At 44.3% G+C, this 22,602-nt stretch overlaps 1 protein-coding gene across 1 annotated transcript; it reads left to right on the top strand.

The window, feature by feature from the left end:
• Window positions 1-11,449: 11,449 nt before the first annotated feature.
• On the top strand, window positions 11,450-22,489 carry LOC120029233 (inner ear-specific collagen-like). Its single transcript, XM_038974521.1, has 5 exons — window positions 11,450-11,523; window positions 20,590-21,008; window positions 21,111-21,200; window positions 21,317-21,388; window positions 21,594-22,489. Exons 1-5 carry the CDS (start codon window positions 11,450-11,452, stop codon window positions 22,487-22,489), a joined length of 1,551 nt encoding a protein of 516 aa, XP_038830449.1.
• Window positions 22,490-22,602: the final 113 nt, after the last annotated feature.

Raw genomic sequence — 22,602 nt, 5'->3', positions numbered from 1 at the left:
TTTATATGCTCTGGTAAAGCTTGGCTGGTTACAATGTCAATTACCAAAACTGTGTGTTTTCTCGTGGCAATACTGAGTAATTGTTTTCCTCAAATGAAAGTGCTTTTATATCATTTCTGTAAGCCTAATCGTTAACGGTTGAGACATTTATGATAGCTTGATCACAGAGTTGCATTTGGACAATAGATCACTGTGTGGCCTCAGACATTTATTGATATCTATGTTATATTTATCTCTCATGACTGGATTCTTCAGAAATAAAGCAATTTTACAAATATAAAAGAATGATCTTTTGGTGTTTACATTGAATTATATTTGAATTGAAGACCTAAACTAGAGGGACAGAATAGTATTGATTTGCGTGCAGCTGTTTTGAGTGTATTGAGTTGCACAGTACACATGTACATTATGTACATTATGTATGAATATTTTTGTGTACAGTCTATTAAATAACAGGAAAAGATGATTGCCTTCTAACCTACTGTATAATGTAAATGGGGTTGCAGAGTGGTTGTGACTGAAAACTAATCAAAATGACAACAAAGCCTGGGTGGCACGTTCCATTTATAAAGGAGAGCTGTCGGTCCAGGGCATTGAGAGTGCTGTGCCACCCAATCAGTTCCCCTCAAAGCACAGGAATGAGTGGGCAGGGGGTTTGGTTTACACACCTGGGACATATCCTTTTATCTGGAGGCTTATTATTATTCTCCTGAGACTCTTACTTCTTACCACAGTAGTCTACTAGGCTGGTCTAAAGCCTAGAAGAAGAGGCTACTGTACATGTATGTCCCTCTCTCTTTTCTCCCTCTGCCTATACATCTGTTAATCTCACTCTTACATAATGTCACATGTACAGTACCAGTCAAAAGTTTGGACACACCTACTCATTCTAGGGTTTTTATTTATTTGTACTATTTTCTACATTATAGAATAATAGTGAAGACATCAAAACTATGAAATAACACATATGGAATTATGTAGTAAACAAAAAAGTGTTAAACAAATCAAAAAATATTTGATATTTGAGATTCTTCAAAATAGCCACCCTTTGCCTTGAAGACAGCTTTGCAGACTCTTGGCATTCTCTCAACCAGCTTCATGAGGTAGTGTCACGATCGTCTTGCTGAGAGAGAGTGGACCAAGGCGCAGCGTGTGCAAAATACATTCTTTTATTTTAGAGAAAGGAAAAAACACGCAACGAACACTTTAACAAACTGAAACAAAACAACAAACGATCGTGAAGCTATAGACGTAAGTGCACACACAAGCTACAAACGTACAACATAGACAATTACCCACATTAACCTAGTGCCTATGGCTGTCTTAAATATGGCTCCCAATCAGAGACAATAAATGACATCTGTCTCTGATTGAGAACCATTCAGGCAACCATAGACACAGCTAGACACCTACACTAAACACAAACCCATCTACTCTACTTAACCCCCTAAACCATACAACCACCCTAGACAATACAAAACCACATACCTTCCCCATGTCACACCCTGACCTAACTAAAATAATAAAGGAAACAAAGAATACTAAGGCCAGGGCGTGACAGGTAGTCACCTGAAATGCATATATGCAGCCTTATTAATTGCTACATACATTGTCTAAATCTGCCATCCTAAAAGTCATTTGTGTGACTTCAAAATTAGGGGAGTTGGACAAACCAAATTTGATCAGCGACTGGATCGTCTCTAACAAATCTAAGCAATCAGAGTTTCAAAGTTGATGACATCAGCATGTAGGCTGGCTCTGGCCTAACCCATCAGTTTCTGTGACCAATAAGAACAGTCAAAATGTGTTCCCATTCTAGAAATCGTAGGGAAGGGAGGAAAATCCAGACTCATTTTGGATAAGAAACGTCAGTTTGGCCAGAGTGATGTGGATGGGTAGCCAGGCAACACAAGTAATCAATCAATCAAATGTATTTATAAAGCCCTTTTTACATCAGTCGATGTCATGAAGTGCTGTACAGAAACCCAGCCTAAAACCTCAAACAGCAAGCAATGCAGCTGTAGAAGCACGGTGGCTAGGAAAAACTCCCTAGAAAAGTTGGGACCTAGGAAGAAACCTAGAGGAACCAGGCTCTGAGGGGTGGCCAGTCCTCTTCTGGCTGTGCCGGGTGGAGATTATAACAGAACGTGGCCAAGCTGTTCAAACGTTCATAGATGACCAGCAGGGTCAGATAATAATAATCAGTGTTTGTAGAGGGTGCAACAGGTCAGCACCTCTGGAGTAAATGTCAGTTGGCTTTTCATAGCCAATCATTCAGAGTTAGAGACAGCAGGTGCGGTAGAAAACAGCAGGTCCGGGGGACAAGGTAGCATGTCCAGTGAACAGGTCAGGGTTCCATAGCCGCAGGCAGAACTGTTGAAACTGGAGCAGCCACATGACCAGGTGGGCTGTGGACAGCAAGGGGTCATCGGGCCAAGTAGTCCTGAGGCATGGTCCTAGGGCTCAGGTCCTCCGAGAGAAGAGAGAGAGAAAGAGGAAAAAGAGAATTAGAGGGAGCATACTAAAATTCACACAGGATACCGGATAAGACAGGAGAAATACTCTAGATATTACAGACTGACCCTAGCTGTAATGATGTGCGCTGAGAGTCGGGAAGCAAGTTCAGGGAGTGAGTATTTTAATAAAATAAACGTAACATAATATAAAACACGAACAACACACAGACATGAACCTGAAACAGAAACACCTGGGGAAGGAACCAAAGGGAGGGACATATGTAGGGAAGGTAATCAGGGAAGTGATGGAGTCCAGGTGAGTCTGATGACACGCAGGTGTGCGTAACGATGGTGATAGGTGTGCGCCATAATGAGCAGCCTGGTGACCTAGAGGCCGGAGAGGGAGCACATGTGACACTAGCCCCCCGACACGTAAACTACTGCAGCATAAATACTGGAGGCTGAGACAGGAATGGTCAGGAGACCCCTGTGGCCCTGTCTGACGATACTCCCGGACATGGCCAAACAGGCAAGATATAACCTGTACAGCTCTCAGTGTAGATTCAGAGTGTATCTAAGTTCTGTATTGCAGTTCTATTAAGTATGTATACCATTGGCAGATAATTATATGTACAAAAATAAGATAATTTGGTTTTGTACATAGTTATACGATATGTGGTATAAAAAGTACAATCCTAGGCGATTACATGGAAAGTCATATCTCTGCAGATGATCTGTCTATCTTGTCAAAATCACTGATGCAGGTCACCCTCTCTGGTGGAGGGTGAACACGCTCACATTTACCTTCCTGTTTTTAAAGAGGATCAGTTGCTGTTTCTAGACACCACCACCCTATTTTCCAGGATTGTGGGACATACGTCTATTCTCTATGGGGGAAATTCAGACTCGAGTAATACGTGTGTAAATTGAACTTTTTCCCTTTTTATGCACTTTTCTCTGTCACGTTCCTGACCTTATTTCCTTTATTTTGTTTTTGTTTAGTATGGTCAGGATGTGAGCTGGGTGGGCATTCTATGTTATGTGTTTCTATGTTGGGTTCTTTTCAATTAGCCTGATATGGTTGTCAATCAGGGGCAGGTGTTTTACGTTTCCTCTGATTGAGAACCATATTTAGGTAGGCTGTTCTCACTGTTTGTTTGTGGGTGATTGTTCCTGTGTTAGTGTTTCGCCACACGGGACTGTTACGGTATGTTCGTTTATTGGTTTGTATTGTTTTCGTGTTCATTAAATTACCATGGAAACTTACCACTCTGCAAATTGGTCCTCCGATCCTCGCCTCTCCTCGTCCGATGAGGAGGACGACTTAGACTGCCGTTACATTCTCTCTACGTGTAAGCCAAATTAAGGTCAAATCAAATTGTATTTGTCACATGCTCCAAATACAATTGGTGTGGTCTTTACTGTGAAATGCTAGCTTACAAGCCCTTCCCATCGACGCAGAGTTAAAATGTTTTAATAGTAATAAAATAGTAACACGAGGGATAAAATACACAATAATGGAGCTACATACAGGGAGTACCAGATCAATGTTTAGAAGTACGAGGTATTTATATTTTTGGCAACTTTTAATTTGACTTCACTACATTCCTCAAGAAAATTATATACTTTTTACTCCATAATTTTGCCTGACACCCAAAAGTACTCATTACATTTTGAATGCTTAGCTGAACAAGAAAATTGTCTAACTCACACACTTATCAAGAGAACATTCCTGGTCATCCCTACTGCCTCTGATCTGGAAGACTCACTATACAAATGCTTCTTTTTAATATTATGTTGGAGTGTGCCCCTGGCTATCTGTAAATAAAAAATGGTTTGATTAATATAAGGAATTTGAAATCAGTTATACTTTTGATACTTACGTATATTTTCGCAATTACTTTTACTTTTGATACTTAAGTATATTTAAAACCAAATACTTTAAGACTTTTACTCAAGTAGTATTTTACCGGGTGACTTTCACGTTTACCATAGTAATTTTGTCTCAAGTATGACAATTGGGTACTTTTTCCACCACTGCCGAGGGCCCATGCCAAATCAAATCAAATCAAGTTTATTTTATATAGCCCTTCGTACATCAGCTAATATCTCGAAGTGCTGTACAGAAACCCAGCTTAAAACCCCAAACAGCAAGCAATGCAGGTGTAGAAGCACGGTGGCTAGGAAAAACTCCCTAGAAAGGCCAAAACCTAGGAAGAAACCTAGAGAGGAACCAGGCTATGAGGGGTGGCCAGTCCTCTTCTGGCTGTGCCGGGTGGAGATTATAACAGAACATGGCCAAGATGTTCATAATGTTCATAAGTGACAAGCATGGTCAAATAATAATCATGAATAAATGTCAGTTGGCTTTTCATAGCCGATCATTAAGAGTTGAAAACAGCAGGTCTGGGACAGGTAGGGGTTCCATAACCGCAGGCAGAACAGTTGAAACTGGAATAGCAGCAAGGCCAGGTGGACTGGGGACAGCAAGGAGTCATCATGCCCGGTAGTCCTGACGTATGGTCCTAGGGCTCAGGTTCTCCGAGAGAGAGAAAGAAAGAGAGAAGGAGAGAATTAGAGAGAGCATACTTAAATTCACACAGGACACTGGATAAGACAGGAGAAGTACTCCAGATATAACCAACTGACCCTAGCCCCCCGACACATAAACTACTGCAGCATAAATACTGGAGGCTGAGACAGGAGGGGTCAGGAGACACTGTGGCCCCATCCGATGATACCCCCGGACAGGGCCAAACAGGAAGGATATAACCCCACCCACTTTGCCAAAGCACAGCCCCCGCACCACTAGAGGGATATCTTCAACCACCAACTTACAATCCTGAGACAAGGCCGAGTATAGCCCACAAAGATCTCCACCACAGCACAAACCAAGGGGGGGCGCCAACCCAGACAGGAAGATCACGTCAGTAACTCAACCCACTCAAGTGACGCACCCCTCCTAGGGACGGCATGAAAGAGCACCAGTAAGCCAGTGACTCAGCCCCTGTAATAGGGTTAGAGGCAGAGAATCCCAGTGGAGAGAGGGGAACCGGCCAGGCAGAGACAGCAAGGGCGGTTCGTTGCTCCAGAGCCTTTCCGTTCACCTTCACACTCCTGGGCCAGACTACACTCAATCATATGACCTACTGAAGAGATAAGTCTTCAGTAAAGACTTAAAGGTTGAGACCGAGTCTGCGTCTCTCACATGGGTAGGCAGACCGTTCCATAAAAATGGAGATCTATAGGAGAAAGCCCTGCCTCCAGCTGTTTGCTTAGAAATTCTAGGGACAATTAGGAGGCCTGCGTCTTGTGACCGTAGCGTACGTGTAGGTATGTACGGCAGGACCAACTCGGAAAGATAGGTAGGAGCAAGCCCATGTAACGCTTTATAGGTTAACAGTAAAACCTTGAAATCAGCCCTTGCCTTAACAGGAAGCCAGTGTAGGGAAGCTAGCACTGGAGTAATATGATCAAATTTCTTGGTTCTAGTCAGGATTCTAGCAGCCGTATTTAGCACTAACTGAAGTTTATTTAGTGCTTTATCCGGGTAGCCGGAAAGTAGAGCATTGCAGTAGTCTAACCTAGAAGTAACAAATGCATGGATTAATTTTTCTGCATCATTTTTGGACAGAACATTTTTGCAATGTTACGTAGATGGAAAAAAGCTGTCCTTGAAACAGTCTTGATATGTTCGTCAAAAGAGAGATCAGGGTCAAGAGTAACGCCGAGGTCCTTCACAGTTTTATTTGAGACGACTTTACAACCATCAAGATTAATTGTCAGATTTAACAGAAGATCTCTTTGTTTCTTGGGACCTAGAACAAGCATCTCTGTTTTGTCCGAGTTTAAAAGTAGAAAGTTTTCAGCCATCCACTTCCTTATGTCTGAAACACAGGCTTCTAGCGAGGGCAATTTTGGGGCTTCACCATGTTTCATTGAAATATACAGCTGTGTGTCATCCGCATAGCAGTGAAAATTAACATTATGTTTTCGAATAACATCCCCAAGAGGTAAAATATATATAGTGAAAACAATAGTGGTCCTAAAACGGAACCTTGAGGAACACCGAAATGTACAGTTGATTTGTCAGAGGACAAACCATTCACAGAGACAAACTGATATCTTTCCGACAGATAAGATCTAAACCAGGCCAGAACTTGTCCGTGTAGGCCAATTTGGGTTTCCAGTCTCTCCAAAAGAATGTGGTGATCGATGGTGTCAAAGGCAGCACTAAGGTCTAGTAGCACGAGGACAGATGCAGAGCCTCGGTCTGACGCCATTAAAAGGTCATTTACCACCTTCACAAGTGCAGTCTCAGTGCTATGATGGGGTCTAAAACCAGACTGAAGCATTTCGTATACATTGTTTGTCTTCAGGAAGGCAGTGAGTTGCTGCGCAACAGCTTTTTCTAAAATTTTTGAGAGGAATGGAAGATTCGATATAGGCCGATAGTTTTTTATATTTTCCGGGTCAAGGTTTGGCTTTTTCAAGAGAGGCTTTATTACTGCCACTTTTAGTGAGTTTGGTGGACAGAGAGCCGTTTATTATGTTCAACATAGGAGGGCCAAGCACATGAAGCAGCTCTTTCAGTAGTTTAGTTGGAATAGGATCCAGTATGCAGCTTGAAGGTTTAGAGGCCATGATTATCTTCATCATTGTGTCAAGAGATATAGTACTAAAACACTTAAGTGTCTCTCCCGATCCCAGGCCGTGGCAGAGCTGTGCAGATCCAGGACAGCTAAGCCCTGGAGGAATACGCAGATTTAAAGAGGAGTCCGTAATTTGCTTTCTAATGATCATGATCTTTTCCTCAAAGAAGTTCATGAATTTATTACTGCTGAAGTGAAAGCCATCCTCTCTTGGGGAATGCTGCTTTTTAGTTAGCTTTGCAACAGTATCACATTTTTTGGGGGGATTGTTCTTATTTTCCTCAATTAAGTTGGAAAAGTAGGATGATCGAGCAGCAGTGAGGGCTCTTCGATACTGCACGGTACTGTCTTTCCAAGCTAGTCGGAAGACTTCCAGTTTGGTGTGGCGCCATTTCCGTTCCAATTTTCTGGAAGCTTGCTTCAGAGCTCGGGTATTTTCTGTATACCAGGGAGCTAGTTTCTTATGACAAATGTTTTACGTTTTTAGGGGTGCAACTGCATCTAGGGTATTGCGCAAGGTTAAATTGAGTTCCTCAGTTAGGTGGTTAACTGATTTTTGTCCTCTGACGTCCTTGGGTAGGCAGAAGGAGTCTGGAAGGGCATCAAAGAATTTTTGTGTTGTCTGAGAATTTATAGCACGACTTTTGATGCTCCTTGGTTGGGGTCTGAGCAGATTATTTGTTGCGATTGCAAACGTAATAAAATGGTGGTCCGATAGTCCAGGATTATGAGGAAAAACATTAAGATCTACAACATTTATTCCATGGGACAAAACTAGGTCCAGAGTATGACTGTGGCAGTGAGTAGGTCCAGAGACATGTTGGACAAAACCCACTGAGTCGATGATGGCTCCGACAGCCTTTTGGAGTGGGTCTGTGGACTTCTCCATATGAATATTAAAATCACCAAAAATTGGCCCAGGAGGCCTGTAAACAGTAGCTATAAAAAGTGATTGAGTAGGCTGCATAGATTTCATGACTAGAAGCTCAAAAGACGAAAACGTCATTTTTTTTTTTGTAAATTGAAATTTGCTATCGTAAATGTTAGCAACACCTCCGCCTTTGCGGGATGCACGGGGGATATGGTCACTAGTGTAACCAGGAGGAGAGGCCTCATTTAACACAGTAAATTCATCAGGCTTAAGCCATGTTTCAGTCAGGCCAATCACATCAAGATTATGATCAGTGATTAGTTCATTGAGTATAACTGCCTTTGAAGTGAGGGATCTAACATTAAGTAACCCTATTTTGAGATGTGAGGTATCACGATCTCTTTCAATAATGGCAGGAATGGAGGAGGTCTTTATCCTAATGAGATTGCTAAGGCGAACACCGCCATGTTTAGTTTTGCCCAACCTAGGTCGAGGCACAGACACAGTCTCAATGGGGATGGCTGAGCTGACTACACTGACTATGCTAGTGGCAGACTCCACTAAGCTGGCAGGTTGGCTAACAGCCTGCTGCCTGGCCTGCACCCTATTTCATTGTGGAGCTAGAGGAGTTAGAGCCCTGTCTATGTTGGTAGATAAGATGAGAGCACCCCTCCAGCTAGGATGGAGTCCGTCACTCCTCAGCAGGTCAGGCTTGGTCCTGTTTGTGGGTGAGTCCCAGAAAGAGGGCCAATTATCTACAAATTCTATCTTTTGGGAGGGGCAGAAAACAGTTTTCAACCAGCGATTGAGTTGTGAGACTCTGCTGTAGAGCTCGTCACTCCCCCTAACTGGGAGGGGGCCAGAGACAATTACTCGATGCCGACACATCTTTCTAGCTGATTTACATGCCAAATCTTTTCAGCCTCCTGAGGGGGAAGAGGCGCTGCTGTGCCCTCTTCATGACAATGAGGGTGTGTGTGGACCATGTTAAATCCTTAGTGATGTGGATGCCAAGGAACTTAAAGCTCTCGACCAGTTCCACAACATTCCGGTCAATGTGGATGGGGAGGGGGCTCTCCCCTCTTTCTCCAGTAGCCCACGATCAGCTCCTTGGTCTTACTGACGTTGATGGAGAGGTTGTTGTCCTGGCACCACACTGCCAAGTCTTTGACCTCCTCCCTGGAGGCTTACTAATCGCCGTTGGTGATTGGGCCTACCACTGTCATGTTGTCAACAAACTTGATGATGGTGCTGGAGTTGGAGTCGTCCATGGCCACGCAGTCGTGGGTGAACTGGGAGAACAGGAGGGGACTAAGCACACATCCCTGAAGGGCCCCCGTCTTGAGGGTCAACTTGGAGCGGACTATGGTGTTGAACACTGAGCTGTAGTCTATGAACAGCATTCTCACATACTTATTTCCCCTCTGCTTCCGTTGGCAGAGGGCAGTGTGAAGTGCAATTGAGATTGCGTCATCTGTGGCTCTGTTGGGGCGGTATGCGAATTGGAGTGGGTCTATGATGGTGTTGATGTGTGTCATGACCAGCCTTTCAAAGCACTTCATAATTACAGATGTGAGTGCTATTTAGGCAGGTTAACTTGGAGCTCTTGGGAACAGGGACTATGGTGATCAGCTTGAAACATGTTGGGATTACAGACTGCAACAAGGAGAGTTTGAAAATGTCTGTGAAGACACTTGCCAGCTGGTCTGCGCATGCTTTGAGAACGCGCCCTGGTATTCCGTCTGCCTTGTGATTGTTAACCTGTTGAAACGTTTTGCTCACATCGGCCACAGAGAGCGAGATCACACAGTGATCCGGAAAAACAGGGGCTTTCATGCAAGGCCCGATGTTATATTCCTAGAAGTGAGGATAAAAGGAATTTAGCTCGTTTGGGAATTATGCATCGCTGAGCAACTCATGGCTGGGTTTCTCTTTGTAATCCGTTATCGTCTGCAAGCCCTGCCACATACGACGAGCGTCGGAGCCAGTGTAATAGGATTCCACCTTCCTCCTATATTGTCCTTTTGCGTGTTTGATGTCTCATCGGAGGTCGTAGAGGGCTTTCTTGTGTGTCTACAGATGTCTGACCTGGACTTAATTCCCTAATAATTCCACCACCCTTTACGTGCAAGGAAACCATGAACAGGGTGGAAAAAGCATATCTTTTTTTCAGATGGAAATAACAGCATTCTCCATGCACTGTAATGTATAAATTGATATAAGAGCTATTGATAAGAGCTAGGCAAGTAAATGAACAGAAAAACAAAAAAACAACCTGATCAAAATGATATGCCACCTCATTGCTGCAGCTTAATTCCAATGAAGCATATTAAGTGAAACAATTCACGGGAACCCTCTCCTCTCCATCCCTCCCCACCAGATTTGGTTATGCTTAATTTATGTATGAGATTAAATCAGAAATCCCTTATCTAATGATCAAATGTAAACAAAGAGAGCTATCTGTCTTCATGCTGACTCAGTAAACACATCAACAATGGGTCCAATGCTAAGTAACACTGTTTACATATGAACCTCTCAACTCTCTTGGCTTGCTTTGTTGCTGCTTCTCACAGGAAAATTATTAGCATCTCACACACAAGCGCTCTCGCTCGCTCGCTCGCACGCACGCAGGCACGCACGCACACACACACACCCCCTAACCTTAAACCTAACCCCTAAGCCTAAAATAGCCCTTTTCCTTGTGGGGACTTGCAAAATGTTCCCACTTGAAACACACACACACCGTGTCTGATCCGTCAGTATGAAATTGATCAGGGTTTGAAGGCCTACATTTCGTATGTAAAACACAACAGCACAGCTTTTTAGGGCACCCCAAGAGTCTGTAACTCAGCGTTTCCCAATCTACGTCTAGGGCATAAACCAAAACATGTACACCTTGGGGTTCCGGAGACCGGGTTTGGGAAACCCTGCTGTAATTCCACCTATCCATTCACTCACTCATACACACACGCTGCTTTGTTAAATTTTAGTCGAGTGTAGAGGTGTGGCATTACTAACATTATGCCCATGGTAATGAGCGAAGCTTTTGTTTAGTCAGAACTGTGATTGACAAGGAGCAGAGGGAGCCAATTTAATTAACTCACAGAGAGAAAGAAAGCCACATCTAAGCATGATACAGATTTACTATCAAAGCCATGTAAATTCCAATGTTCATGGATCATTCTTTTATTAGTGAATCTATCTGTTCTCTTTGTTTGGTTTCATCTCTTTGGGTGTGTTCTGGTCCCCTCAGATTGACACATATACACAATCACAGACAGCAAAAAAAGCCTAGCGCCATTTTTACTGTTTGTTTTGAGGGTAGTGTGTTGGCTTTACCAGGTTGGATGGAGAGATCATTGAGGTCAGTCACAAGACTGTGTGTGTACATGCCTGTGTGTTTGTGGGAGAGAGGAAGAAAGGGTCATCTATGGTTGAACAGGTGTACAACTCCCTTCTACAATGCAAAGATGGAGGGGATCAAGGTGAGAACCTGTTTCTGTGGACAGCTGGATGCCCCCCTGCTGTCCCCTCCAGAGATCAGGTGAGCTAGGTGAATAGACTGACCATGGAGTTATAGAATTCCATTACGCCCTGAGCAAACTCAACCTCACATGATCACTACCGATGTATTGTTGTCTCTACCTTCTTGCCCTTTGTGCTGTTGTCTGTACCCAATAATGTTTTGTGCTGCTACCATGTTGTGTTGCTATCATGTTGGTTGTCATGTTGTGTTGCTATCATGCTGTGTTGTCATGTGTTGCTGCCTTGCTATGTTCTTGTCTTAGGTTTCTCTTTATGTAATGTAGTGTTGTCTCTCTTGCCGTGATGTGTGTTTTGTCCTATATTTCTATAAATGTGTATATATATATATATTTTTATCCCCCGTCCCCACAGGAGGCCTTTTGCCTTTTGCCTTTTGCTAGGCCGTCATTGTAAATAAGATTTTGTTCTTAACTGACTTGCCTAGTTAAATAACGGTTAAATAAATAAAATTAAAATACTGGTTTCAAACTAAAGAGGAAAGGAGGCATGGGAGAGTGAGACCGATAGTCAGTGGTGGGAGAAGTACTCAATTGTCATACTTGAGTAAAAGTAAAGATATATACCTTAATAGAAAAAGACTCAAGTAAAAGTGAAAGTCACCCAGTAAAATACTACTTGAGTGAAAGTCTAAAAGTAGACTTTCACTCAAGTCTACTGGTTTTAAATATACATAAGTATCAAAAGTAAATGGAATTGCTAAAATATACTTAAACGTATAATTCCTTAAATTAAGCAAACCAGATGGCACAATTTTATTTGATAAAAAAAAACTAAAAAAACAGATAGCCAGGGGCACACTCAGACATAATTTACAAACAAAGCATTTGTGTTTAGTGAGTCAGAGGCAGTAGGGATGACCAGGGATGTTCTCTTGATAAGTGTATGAATTTAATCTGTTTCCTGTCAAAATGTAACAAGTACTTTCGGGTATCAGGGAAAATGTATGGTGTAAAAAGTACATTATTTTCTTGAGGAATGTAGTGAAGTAAAAGTTGGCAATAATATAAATAGTAAAGTACAGATAAAAAAATACTTAAGTAGTACTTTAAAGTATTTTTTACGTAAGTACTTTACACCACTGCCGATAGTCACCCCAGAAGGGTTGGCTAGTAATTCCAGTACAAAGTGCAGTATGTAGCCTATAGGTGTTTAAAAAATATATATATATATATTTTACCCCTTTTTCTCCCCAATTTCGTGGTATCTAATTGGTAGTTACAATCAATCAATCAATCAAGTTTATTTTATATAGCCCTTCGTACATCAGCTAATATCTCGAAGTGCTGTACAGAAACCCAGCCTAAAACCCCAAACAGCAAGCAATGCAGGTGTAGAAGCACGGTGGCTAGGAAAAACTTCCTAGAAAGGCCAAAACCTAGGAAGAAACCTAGAGAGGAACCAGGCTATGAGGGGTGGCCAGTCCTCTTCTGGCTGTGCCGGGTGGAGATTATAACAGAACTATGCCAAGATGTTCAAAAATGTTCATAAGTGACAAGCATGGTCAAATAATAATCATGAATAATTTTCAGTTGGCTTTTCATAGCCGATCATTAAGAGTTGAAAAACAACAGGTCTGGGACAGGTGGCGGTTCCATAACCGCAGGCAGAACAGTTGAAACTGGAATAGCAGCAAGGCCAGGCGGACTGGGGACAGCAAGGAGTCATCATGCCCGGTAGTCCTGACGTATGGTCCTAGGGCTCAGGTTCTCAGAGAGAGAGAAAGAAAGAGAGAACGAGAGAATTAGAGAGAGCATACTTAAATTCACACAGGACACTGGATAAGACAGGAGAAGTACTCCAGGTATAACCAACTGACCCTAGCCCCCCGACACATAAACTACTGCAGCATAAATACTGGAGGCTGAGACAGGAGCGGTCAGGAGACACTGTGGCCCCATCCGAAGTTACAGTCTTGTCTCATCGCTGCAACTCCCGTACGGACTCAGGAGAGGCGAAGGTCGAGAGCCGTGCATCCTCCGAAACGCAGCCCAACCAAGCCGCACTGCCTCTTGACGCAATGCCCGCTTAACCCAGAAACCAGCCACACCAATGTGTCGGAGGAAACACGCTACACCTGGTGACCGTGTCAGCGTGCATGTGCCCGGCCTGCCACAGGAGTCACTAGAGCGCGATGGGACAAGAACATCCCTGCCGGCCAAACCCTCCCCTAACCCGGACGACGCTGGGCCAATTGTGCGCCGCCCCATGGGTCTCCCGGTCATGGCCGGCTGCGACAGAGCCTGGACTCGAACCAGGATCTCTAGTGGCACAGGGTTTGAAGGCCACTGCACCACTAGGGAGGCCCCTAGCCTATAGCTTTACATGACGACAGCACACACAGATCAGGCAAATGAGGCTGCATTAGAGTAGTTTAGTCAAGCAAGTACAAGATAGTGATGAAGTGGGCATGTCACCATTTATATGGTTATACATGTGGAAAGATGGTTAGGGTTAAAACTGCCTACCCAGTTCCACTTCTTGTCTTTCTGTTATGCACCATCACATAATGAGATTGTACTCTACCTATAGATAAAAGACAGCAGATAAATCAATATGAATCATAGTGTTTCACACTGCAGACCTATCTATGTTATGATGAGTAAACATACAGGAGTAGCTCAGGACAGACAAGCTTTGGGTCCTGTTGTTCCAAGTTGTGTACCTCAGTGACTTATTTGATCAAACGACACTGTCACCTAGTGGCTATGTAGTAGGAACAGGGTGTTAATTTCAGCGAGAGAGGGGGAGGGATAGAGAAGGAGCAGATTTTGAAACAGAGGAGCCCAGGGGACGGGTCAGGTTTGTAGGTCAGGGTTACCATTAGTAAGTGTGTGGCTTGACATCACTGTGTTCCACTACGGATGATGGTAGAACTGATCGCTCAACCATAAGCAATGTCCCCCCCCCCCCCTGTCAATCTGTTCTCAAAGACATACTGCTAATGTGACACATACAAGCATCATTTGACCATCAGTGCTGTTAAGAAAAATCTCTGTCACTCTCTCTTTCCCACTCTTTTCAGCCCTCCTCTCGTCTGCTCCATTTCTTGTTCTCTCCTTCCCTCCATCAACTGAATACTGACCGTCAGACTGTCCGGACACAAGACCAGGCCAACACCTGATGCTGGTAAACGTGCATTTTTACCGTCCTTCTGTAGATATTGAGGCAAATCTCACTATAGCCTATTTTTTTGCAAATAGTTAAAACATGCTTGTAAGTAAGTATATCTATGTTAAAGTGGAATAGGTCTACATTTCTTTTTAGGTGAACTAGACCTTTATACTAAACATTTGCCTGTTTTGATGATAAAGAAATCTAACTTTTTTCTAACTTTTTAAAACAATTTATTAATGTAAGTAATGGATATTTGATAAGTTGTAGAATGTTTGCCTGAATTAACTATTCTGTAGGCTACGTGCTTTGCCTTGAATCCTGGCCCTAGGTTTTTTTTTACTTCTGTAAAATATGAAGTTTTGGCATATTCTCTGGAAAACGTGTGTGGCTATTCTTTATTAGTAAGATGTAGGCCTAAAAGCAATGGATAGAACACCAAACCCTGTGTGTTGGAGAGAGAGCGTGAAAGTGAGGTGGTTTTTAAAAGCTTTTCTAATAGTTCATTGAGGACTTAAAGCCTGTCCTTTCTCCACGGGGTCATAGAGAAGTCCATTAGGAGTTCTACACCTGATCACAGTCTGGGCTAGTCTACCTCTACCGTGGGACGGGGTCGGAGCTGGGGCTATGGGACAGGTGGAGAACGGAGGTGGGGGGAAACAAGTGGGTGTTACCAGAGCACTTTCACCTTGTTCCACCTGTCCCCCTTTACCTGCCCCTCCCCCCATCTCCCTTGCACTCACCTGACCATGACACCCCCCCCCCCCCCCCCCCCTTTCTCCCCTGTAACCCACCCCCGGACCCTGTTTCCCCCCACTACCCCCACCCTCTGTAGCCCTGGGCTCCTTGCTCCCCACCCTCCATCTCTCAGCCCCCATAACCCCCTACTCAGGGATCACTCTCCTGGGGTCTCTCTCCACACAGACACCCCTCTGTGTCTCTGGGGAGTCCACCTGGGTCTCTGATACCCTTGCAATGCTTCAGCTTCCATCTCACAAGACAATTAGGCTCTGTGCTTGAGTGAAAAAAAGCAAATACTTTTTTTACGCTGGCTTCTTCAGTAACGCTCAATGGCAAACCAACAACCAAGATCTCATAAGAAAATAGGGTGTACCTGTTCTAGATTGATATTTATATTTCAGTATTGAACAACTCTAGAAAAGTGTGACAGATAATATGAAGGTATTGCTGGGTCTCACTACATAAGAGGCGTATATTTCTTTGCCAAGACTTCAAGTGCCAAAGTCATTAGTTGCTAATTCCAAGGTCTCTAGATTTCACTTGATAAGGCAGGCTGGGCTGCAGAACAAGAAGCTGTCTATGGCCAGGTTAGTGTACGAGGGGATAATCTGAGAGGGAAATGTTCTGGTGTTTTGGTAGTGGGAATTTTGTTCTCTGAATCAAAAACTAATGCTGACATTTTGATCATAGTTTACTTCAACTGTCATCTTTCTCACTAGGGATAAAAGGAGATGTTCACCCAGGAGGCAAACAACTGTCATCCTTCTCACTAGGGCTAAAAGGAGATGTTCACCCAGGAGGCAAACAACTCACTAGGGCTAAAAGGAGATGTTCACCCAGGAGGCAAACAACTCACTAGGGATAAAAGGAGATGTTCACACAGGAGGCAAACAACTGTCATCTTTCTCACTAGGGATAAAAGGAGATGTTCACCCAGGAGGCAAACAACTGTCATCCTTCTCACTAGGGCTAAAAGGAGATGTTCACCCAGGAGGCAAACAACTCACTAGGGATAAAAGGAGATGTTCACCCAGGAGGCAAACAACTCACTAGGGATAAAAGGAGATGTTCACCCAGGAGGCAAACAACTCACTAGGGATAAAAGGAGATGTTCACCCAGGAGGCAAACAACTGTCATCTTTCTCACTAGGGATAAAAGGAGATGTTCACCCAGGAGGCAAACAACTGTCTGGTCTTTCACACATGCACACACACTCACACACTTATACCTCACACACCTTCCCACCTGCAATCCTACATCCTCTATACTGACACTTAGAGATCTTCTTTCCATGAAGAGGGTTAGTTAATGTAAAGTACCCATGCAAGTCATCCTGCCTCTGTCCCTGCTCCACTGCTGCTGCTTAACTCTTGGCTGTATATGTTTTTCTCCATGGTGCTGTACTGTGGGAGCGCCTGGGGTCACGGGCAGTGCCAGTGTTAAGTGAGTGAGCAGGTGAGCGGCGCTTGGCTCCCTGTGGCGAGGCTAGTAAACTGACCAGTTCTGTTGTGTAGACTCAATAGAGGAGTGAGACTGAGGGGTGGAACCTCAACGGGCCAACTCAGGGACGGACCACAGCAAAGGGAGAGAGAGACGGAGGGAGAGCAGGGGGCAGGAGAGAACTAATAAGAGAATGCAAGAAGGAGAAAGATAGAGAAAGAAAGAATAAGAAACAGGTGAAAATTGTATATATGCAAATGTATGTCTTTGCGGGAGGTCAAAGCACAGTCTTATATACTCAATAACTTGAATATGTAAGTACACACAAAGTGTAGTCAGAAAGAACCTGGAATCCCCCCCCCCCCCCCCCTTTCTCGATTCCTCTCCCTCCACCTCACCCTCATCTCCCCTCTCTATTTCCCTCTTTCATTTCCCCTCTTCCTGCAAATGTTTTTGGCTGGTCATAGATCCCTCAGGTGGAGGTCTTTAACTACTGAACCATGACCTCTGGTGGTAGTAGTTTCATTTGTATCAGCCATAAGCTGTTCTGTTACCACTGTGAGATTGAGTTTCATATCATTTATGGAAAGGAGGACCATTCTTCTAACAAGAGAAGTGTGAAATCGAACCCGAACCCATATCCTGAGGAGATGTAAACCTTTTCTCTTACTATACCATAATGTATGTACATGGTCTTTGGCAATTATACCGTGTCTTTCCATGGCTGTGTGGATAGTTGGTCCCACTGACTGTGCAGTGTGGCTGTGTTTTCACCTGTAGAGAGGGTTAGAGAGATAAGCAGTTTCCTTTGACGACAGCTCAGGTTTAGTAACTGTTGAGTGAGACAGTGAGATTATCAGTGCTCTTTAGATTAAAGCTTTTCTTGGACATTCACCAAGTAGATAGTAATGATACAGATCCTTGTCCTGTGGTAGATATAGAGAGAGGATTTGGGCTCAGTAGGCGGGTGAGTGGGGCACCTGTAGCTAATGATTTACAACTGTAATCACTATCACATCTATACTCCTTTCCACAAGCTCACAAGGACTTGACCAATATGGCCAGGAGAAATGTACCTTCTTGTATTGCGCTGCAATCCCTCCACCTGTAGTAAGACGGACATGTATGAACCCCACTATGGGGCCACTGGAAACCTCCCAGCTTGGCTTTTGTCTCCCGGTAAGAGTGGGGCAGCAGGGTGGCTGCTGGAGGAATTCCTCTTATATCAGGTGACCCGTCGCCCCTCTCCCCTCGCCCGGCCCACACCGGTGTAGTGCTTCTCACAGGCACTGTATCCAGTGTCACAAAAGCACATTTTACACAACGGGTACAGAGAGTGGGCCACGGTGCGGTGCAGTGGTTCTGCTTGGTCCAGCTCCAGGCTCAGCTAGATTAGCATGTCGTTGGGTTTCAAACCTCCCCCTGGGCTCACAGCTCTACTCCTCATTGGTGGGGATGTCCATCATCAAAGCCTTAAAGAGATATCAAGAGGTCCAGTGTTGCTGCTGCTGCAGTCTCCATTGTACTGTTAGACAGGGAATCAATGATTAGACGGGCCCGTCATAATTAGGTAAGTGTCCATTTGGATTTATTGCTTCATACTGAGCTCTGTTCCATAAGCGGTTTCTGTTTTGTTTGGCCTTTTTGTTTGACAAACCATTGTGAGGTGATAGGTTGAGTGCCTGTAAGTTCTCAATCAACATCTTTGTGATGAAGGTATGTCTGGCTGTGTTGTGACAGTGAAATATTGAGTGGTTCATATACAGTGGCAAGACAAAGTAGGTGAACCGTTCGGAATTACCTGGATTTCTGCATAAATTGGTCATCAAATTTTATCTGATCTTCATCTAATTCACAACAATAGACAAACATAGTGTGCTTAAACTAATAACACACAAATGATTGTATTTTTATTGTTTATATTGAATACATAATTTAAACATTCACAGTGTCGGTTGGAAAAAGTGTGTGAACCATGCCTCAAACAAAAAAGAGATCTCAGAAGACCTAAGATTAAGAATTGTTGACTTGCATAAAGCAAAAGTATCTCTAAAAGCCTTGATGTTCATTAGTACACGGTAAGACAATTTGCCTATAAATGGGGAAAGTTCAGCACTATTGCTATTCTCCCTAGGAGTGGCCGTCCGGCAAAGATGACTGCAATAGCACAGTGCAGAATGCTCAATGAGGTTAAGAAGAATCCTAGAGTGTCAGCTAAAGACTTACAGAAATCTCTGGAACATACTAACATCTCTGTTGACGAGTCTACGATATGTAAAACACTAAACAAGAATGGTGTTCATGGGAGGACACCACGGAAGAAGCCACTGCTGTCCATAGAAAACATTGCTGCACGTCTGAAGTTTGCAAAAGTGCACCTGGATGTTCCACAGCGCTACTGGCAAAATATTCTATGAACAGATTAAACTAAAGTTGAGTTGTTTGGAAGGAACACACATCACTATGTGTGGAGGAAAAAAGGCACAGCAACATCAAAACCTCATCCCAACTGTAAAGTATGGTGGAGGGAGCATCATGGTTTGGGGCTGCATTGCTGCCTCAGGGCCTGGACAGCTTGCTATCATTGACTTGGGAATTCATTTTTCTGTCGATCAAGAGATTTTTCAGGAGAATGTTAGGCTATCTGTCCGCCAATTGAAGCTCAACAGAAGTTGGGTGACGCAACAGGACAACCCAAAACACAGAAGTAAATCAACAGAATGGCTTCAACAGAAGAAAATATGCCTTCTGGAGTGGCCCAGTCAGAGTCCTGAACTCAACCCAATTGAGATGCTGTGACATGACCTCAGACATCACACCAGACATCCCAAGAATATTGCTGAACTGAAACAGTTTTGTAAAGAGGAATTGTCCAAAATTCCTCCTGACCGTTGTGCAGGTCTGATCCGCAACTACAGAACACGTCTGGTTGAGGTTATTGCTGCCAAAGGAGGGTCAACCAGTTATTAAATCAAGGGTTCACATACTTTTCCCACCCTGCACTGTGAATGTTTACACGGTGTGTCCAATAAATGTAAACATATTGTTTGTGTGTTATTAGTTTAATAGACTGTGTTTGTCTATTGTTGTGACCTAGATGAAGATCAGATACATTTTCTGACCAGACCAGAAATCCAGGTATTTCCAAAGGGTTCACATACTTTTTCTTGCCACTGTAAAGTAGAACAGTCTGCAACAGAAAGAAACAGAGGAAGGAACAGAGAGATGGATGGAAAAGAGAGCAAAAGAGAAGGTGTCAAACTGAATTTATCTGAAGAGTTGATAAATGATAAGATGTTTAATAGATGTTTTTTTGGAGGATTGTTATGAGGTCTCAAATTTTCCACTGCCCTGAGTCGAAATAACGTTTATTTTGAGCTACTGTAAATATTAATGTGGGATGTACACCTAATATAATCAGTTCTGAAGTACATTTTTTACAGGTCAGAACAGGTGAGCATCTCATGAAAAAGGCTTTGGTTGAGTAATCTGCTACTGAGATCCTCACTAAAGTCATTGGAGCAAAGTTTCCCCTCAATCCTATTTTAGTCTCGATTGTAATATCCCCATATGCAGAGCAGTATAGCGATTTAGGAAGAACAACCACAGCTGGGTTTGAACCAAAAACCATGCAGTGGCAGGGTAAGCTCAGTATATCCTGTGCCATAAAGCTCCAGACCTCTTGGCAGAGGCTGTAAGTAGTATTTTTACATACAGTGACGCTACATCAGTGTAGAAGAAGTGACAATTTCTCAATTTCTCCCTCGTTAGATCCTTCTCTAACATCAGGATGCTCCCCTATCACTCGGCACTCTTGGCAGTGATGTCACTCACAGTGACCAGTGTATCGACGAAGACCACTCAGCGGCCAAAGTACCAATACACCAAGAAGCCCATGCCTTACCGCGAGCAGCCCCAGATTACCATGCAGCCCCTAACCACCATCATCCCTAAGACACTGAAATCAGTGGAGAAATCAGATCACATGGACCCCTACCCTCTGGCTACCACAGAGACCACAACCTACCCCAGCGATGCCTACCAGGATTACTATACTGAAACCACAGGGCCCCCTGGTGTTGGGCATGATAATTACACAATGGATTATAACGAGTGCTACTTCAATTTTTGTGAGTGCTGTCCACCAGAGAGGGGCCCTCGAGGGCCAAAAGGGGACAGAGGACTACCAGGTATTGAAATCACTATGACAACATAGGGACATTTAACAATACCAGTATGCTGTAGTGGTGATCCATGGATTTTGATGTCTTGTTGAAACAATTTTCTCACAGGTTCACCTGGAGAAGAGGGGGAGCGAGGACCCAGAGGCTTTTCTGGACTGGCTGGTTCAAATGGAACTATGGGGACAAAAGGAGACAGAGGTGAACACAACACCATTTTTTTTAAATTAGAAATATGTACACTTTATTGGCCGTGTGAGCAAACAGTAGATTTATTGATTATTCAAAATGGTTTGTTTTCTATCTCCCTTTTCCAGGAGTTAAAGGTGACCTAGGATACCGTGGAATGGCAGGAACTCTGGGTAACCCAGGGAAACCAGGAGAGAGAGGTAACAAGCCATTCCTTTTAACACATATAGTAGGCATGTGATCGGTACAACATAGAAAATCATGAAACAAGGCTACCTGTACCTGTTCAAGCCTCCATATACTGATTATTAAATCAACATAGAATCAATTCATATCTTCCTCATAGATTCTGTCTGGGCCTAGATGCTGAAATGGTCCACTTACACTGTGCTCTGCGCCCTGCAGGTGGATTTGGCTTCAAAGGTGAAAAAGGTGACATCGGGCCCCCTGGTGTCAAAGGTGACCAGGGGGAGAAGGGTGAAAGCCAAAATGGGACTAAGGGTGAGAGAGGGGAACCTGGAATGGAAGGCCCAACAGGACCCCCAGGGCTGGCTGGAGTACAAGACCAGAAGGGGGACAAGGGGGACAAAGGAGAGTGTGGGACATTTGGGGAGAGAGGACTGAAGGGCGATAGAGGGGACCCTGGGCCTCCAGGTATTCAGGGACAGGTGGGCCTTCCTGGGGTGGATGGCATGCAGGGCTCCCCTGGTGTGGCGGGCGACCAGGGGGATCTAGGACCCCCAGGGGCTCAAGGTGAGCCAGGGGTGCGAGGGCTGCCTGGACCCCAGGGAGGGAGGGGGATGTTTGGGCCAAAGGGTGACAGAGGCCCCCCTGGGATGAGAGGGGACAGGGGCCCTCGGGGGATCAGAGGGGCGAAGGGTAACGGGGTGATTCAGAAACGCTCAGCTTTCAGTGTGGGCCTCTCTCCCAGCAAGTCCTTCCCTCCATCGGGCTTCCCCGTCCGCTTCGACAAGGTCTTCTACAACGGAGAGAACCACTACAACTCCTCCTCCAACAGCTTCACCTGTGCCTACGGGGGGGTCTACGTGTTCTCCTACCACATAACCGTGCGGAACAAGCCCCTGCGTGCCGCCCTGGTAGTCAATGGGGTGAGGAAGGTGCGGACGCGCGACTCTCTGTATGGCCAGGACATCGACCAGGCGTCCAGCCTGGTGCTGTTGCAGCTGGTGGTGGGGGACCAGGTATGGCTGGAGACACTGAGGGACTGGAATGGTGTCTACGCCAGTAGTGAGGACGACAGCACCTTCTCTGGATTTCTGCTCTACGCTGACAAGCCCTGACAAACGATCTGATATCTAATACAATCTACACTGTAACTCTACTGTACCCCACAGTACCTAAACAATCTCTACTGGCACTCCTCCATACCACCCATACTGTACCCCACAAACCA

This window comes from Salvelinus namaycush, chromosome 34, assembly GCF_016432855.1.
Source record: "Salvelinus namaycush isolate Seneca chromosome 34, SaNama_1.0, whole genome shotgun sequence".
Classification (NCBI taxonomy): domain Eukaryota; kingdom Metazoa; phylum Chordata; class Actinopteri; order Salmoniformes; family Salmonidae; genus Salvelinus; species Salvelinus namaycush.
Note: the sequence above shows the minus strand (reverse complement) of the source record. Positions and strands in the feature narration are given on the sequence as shown.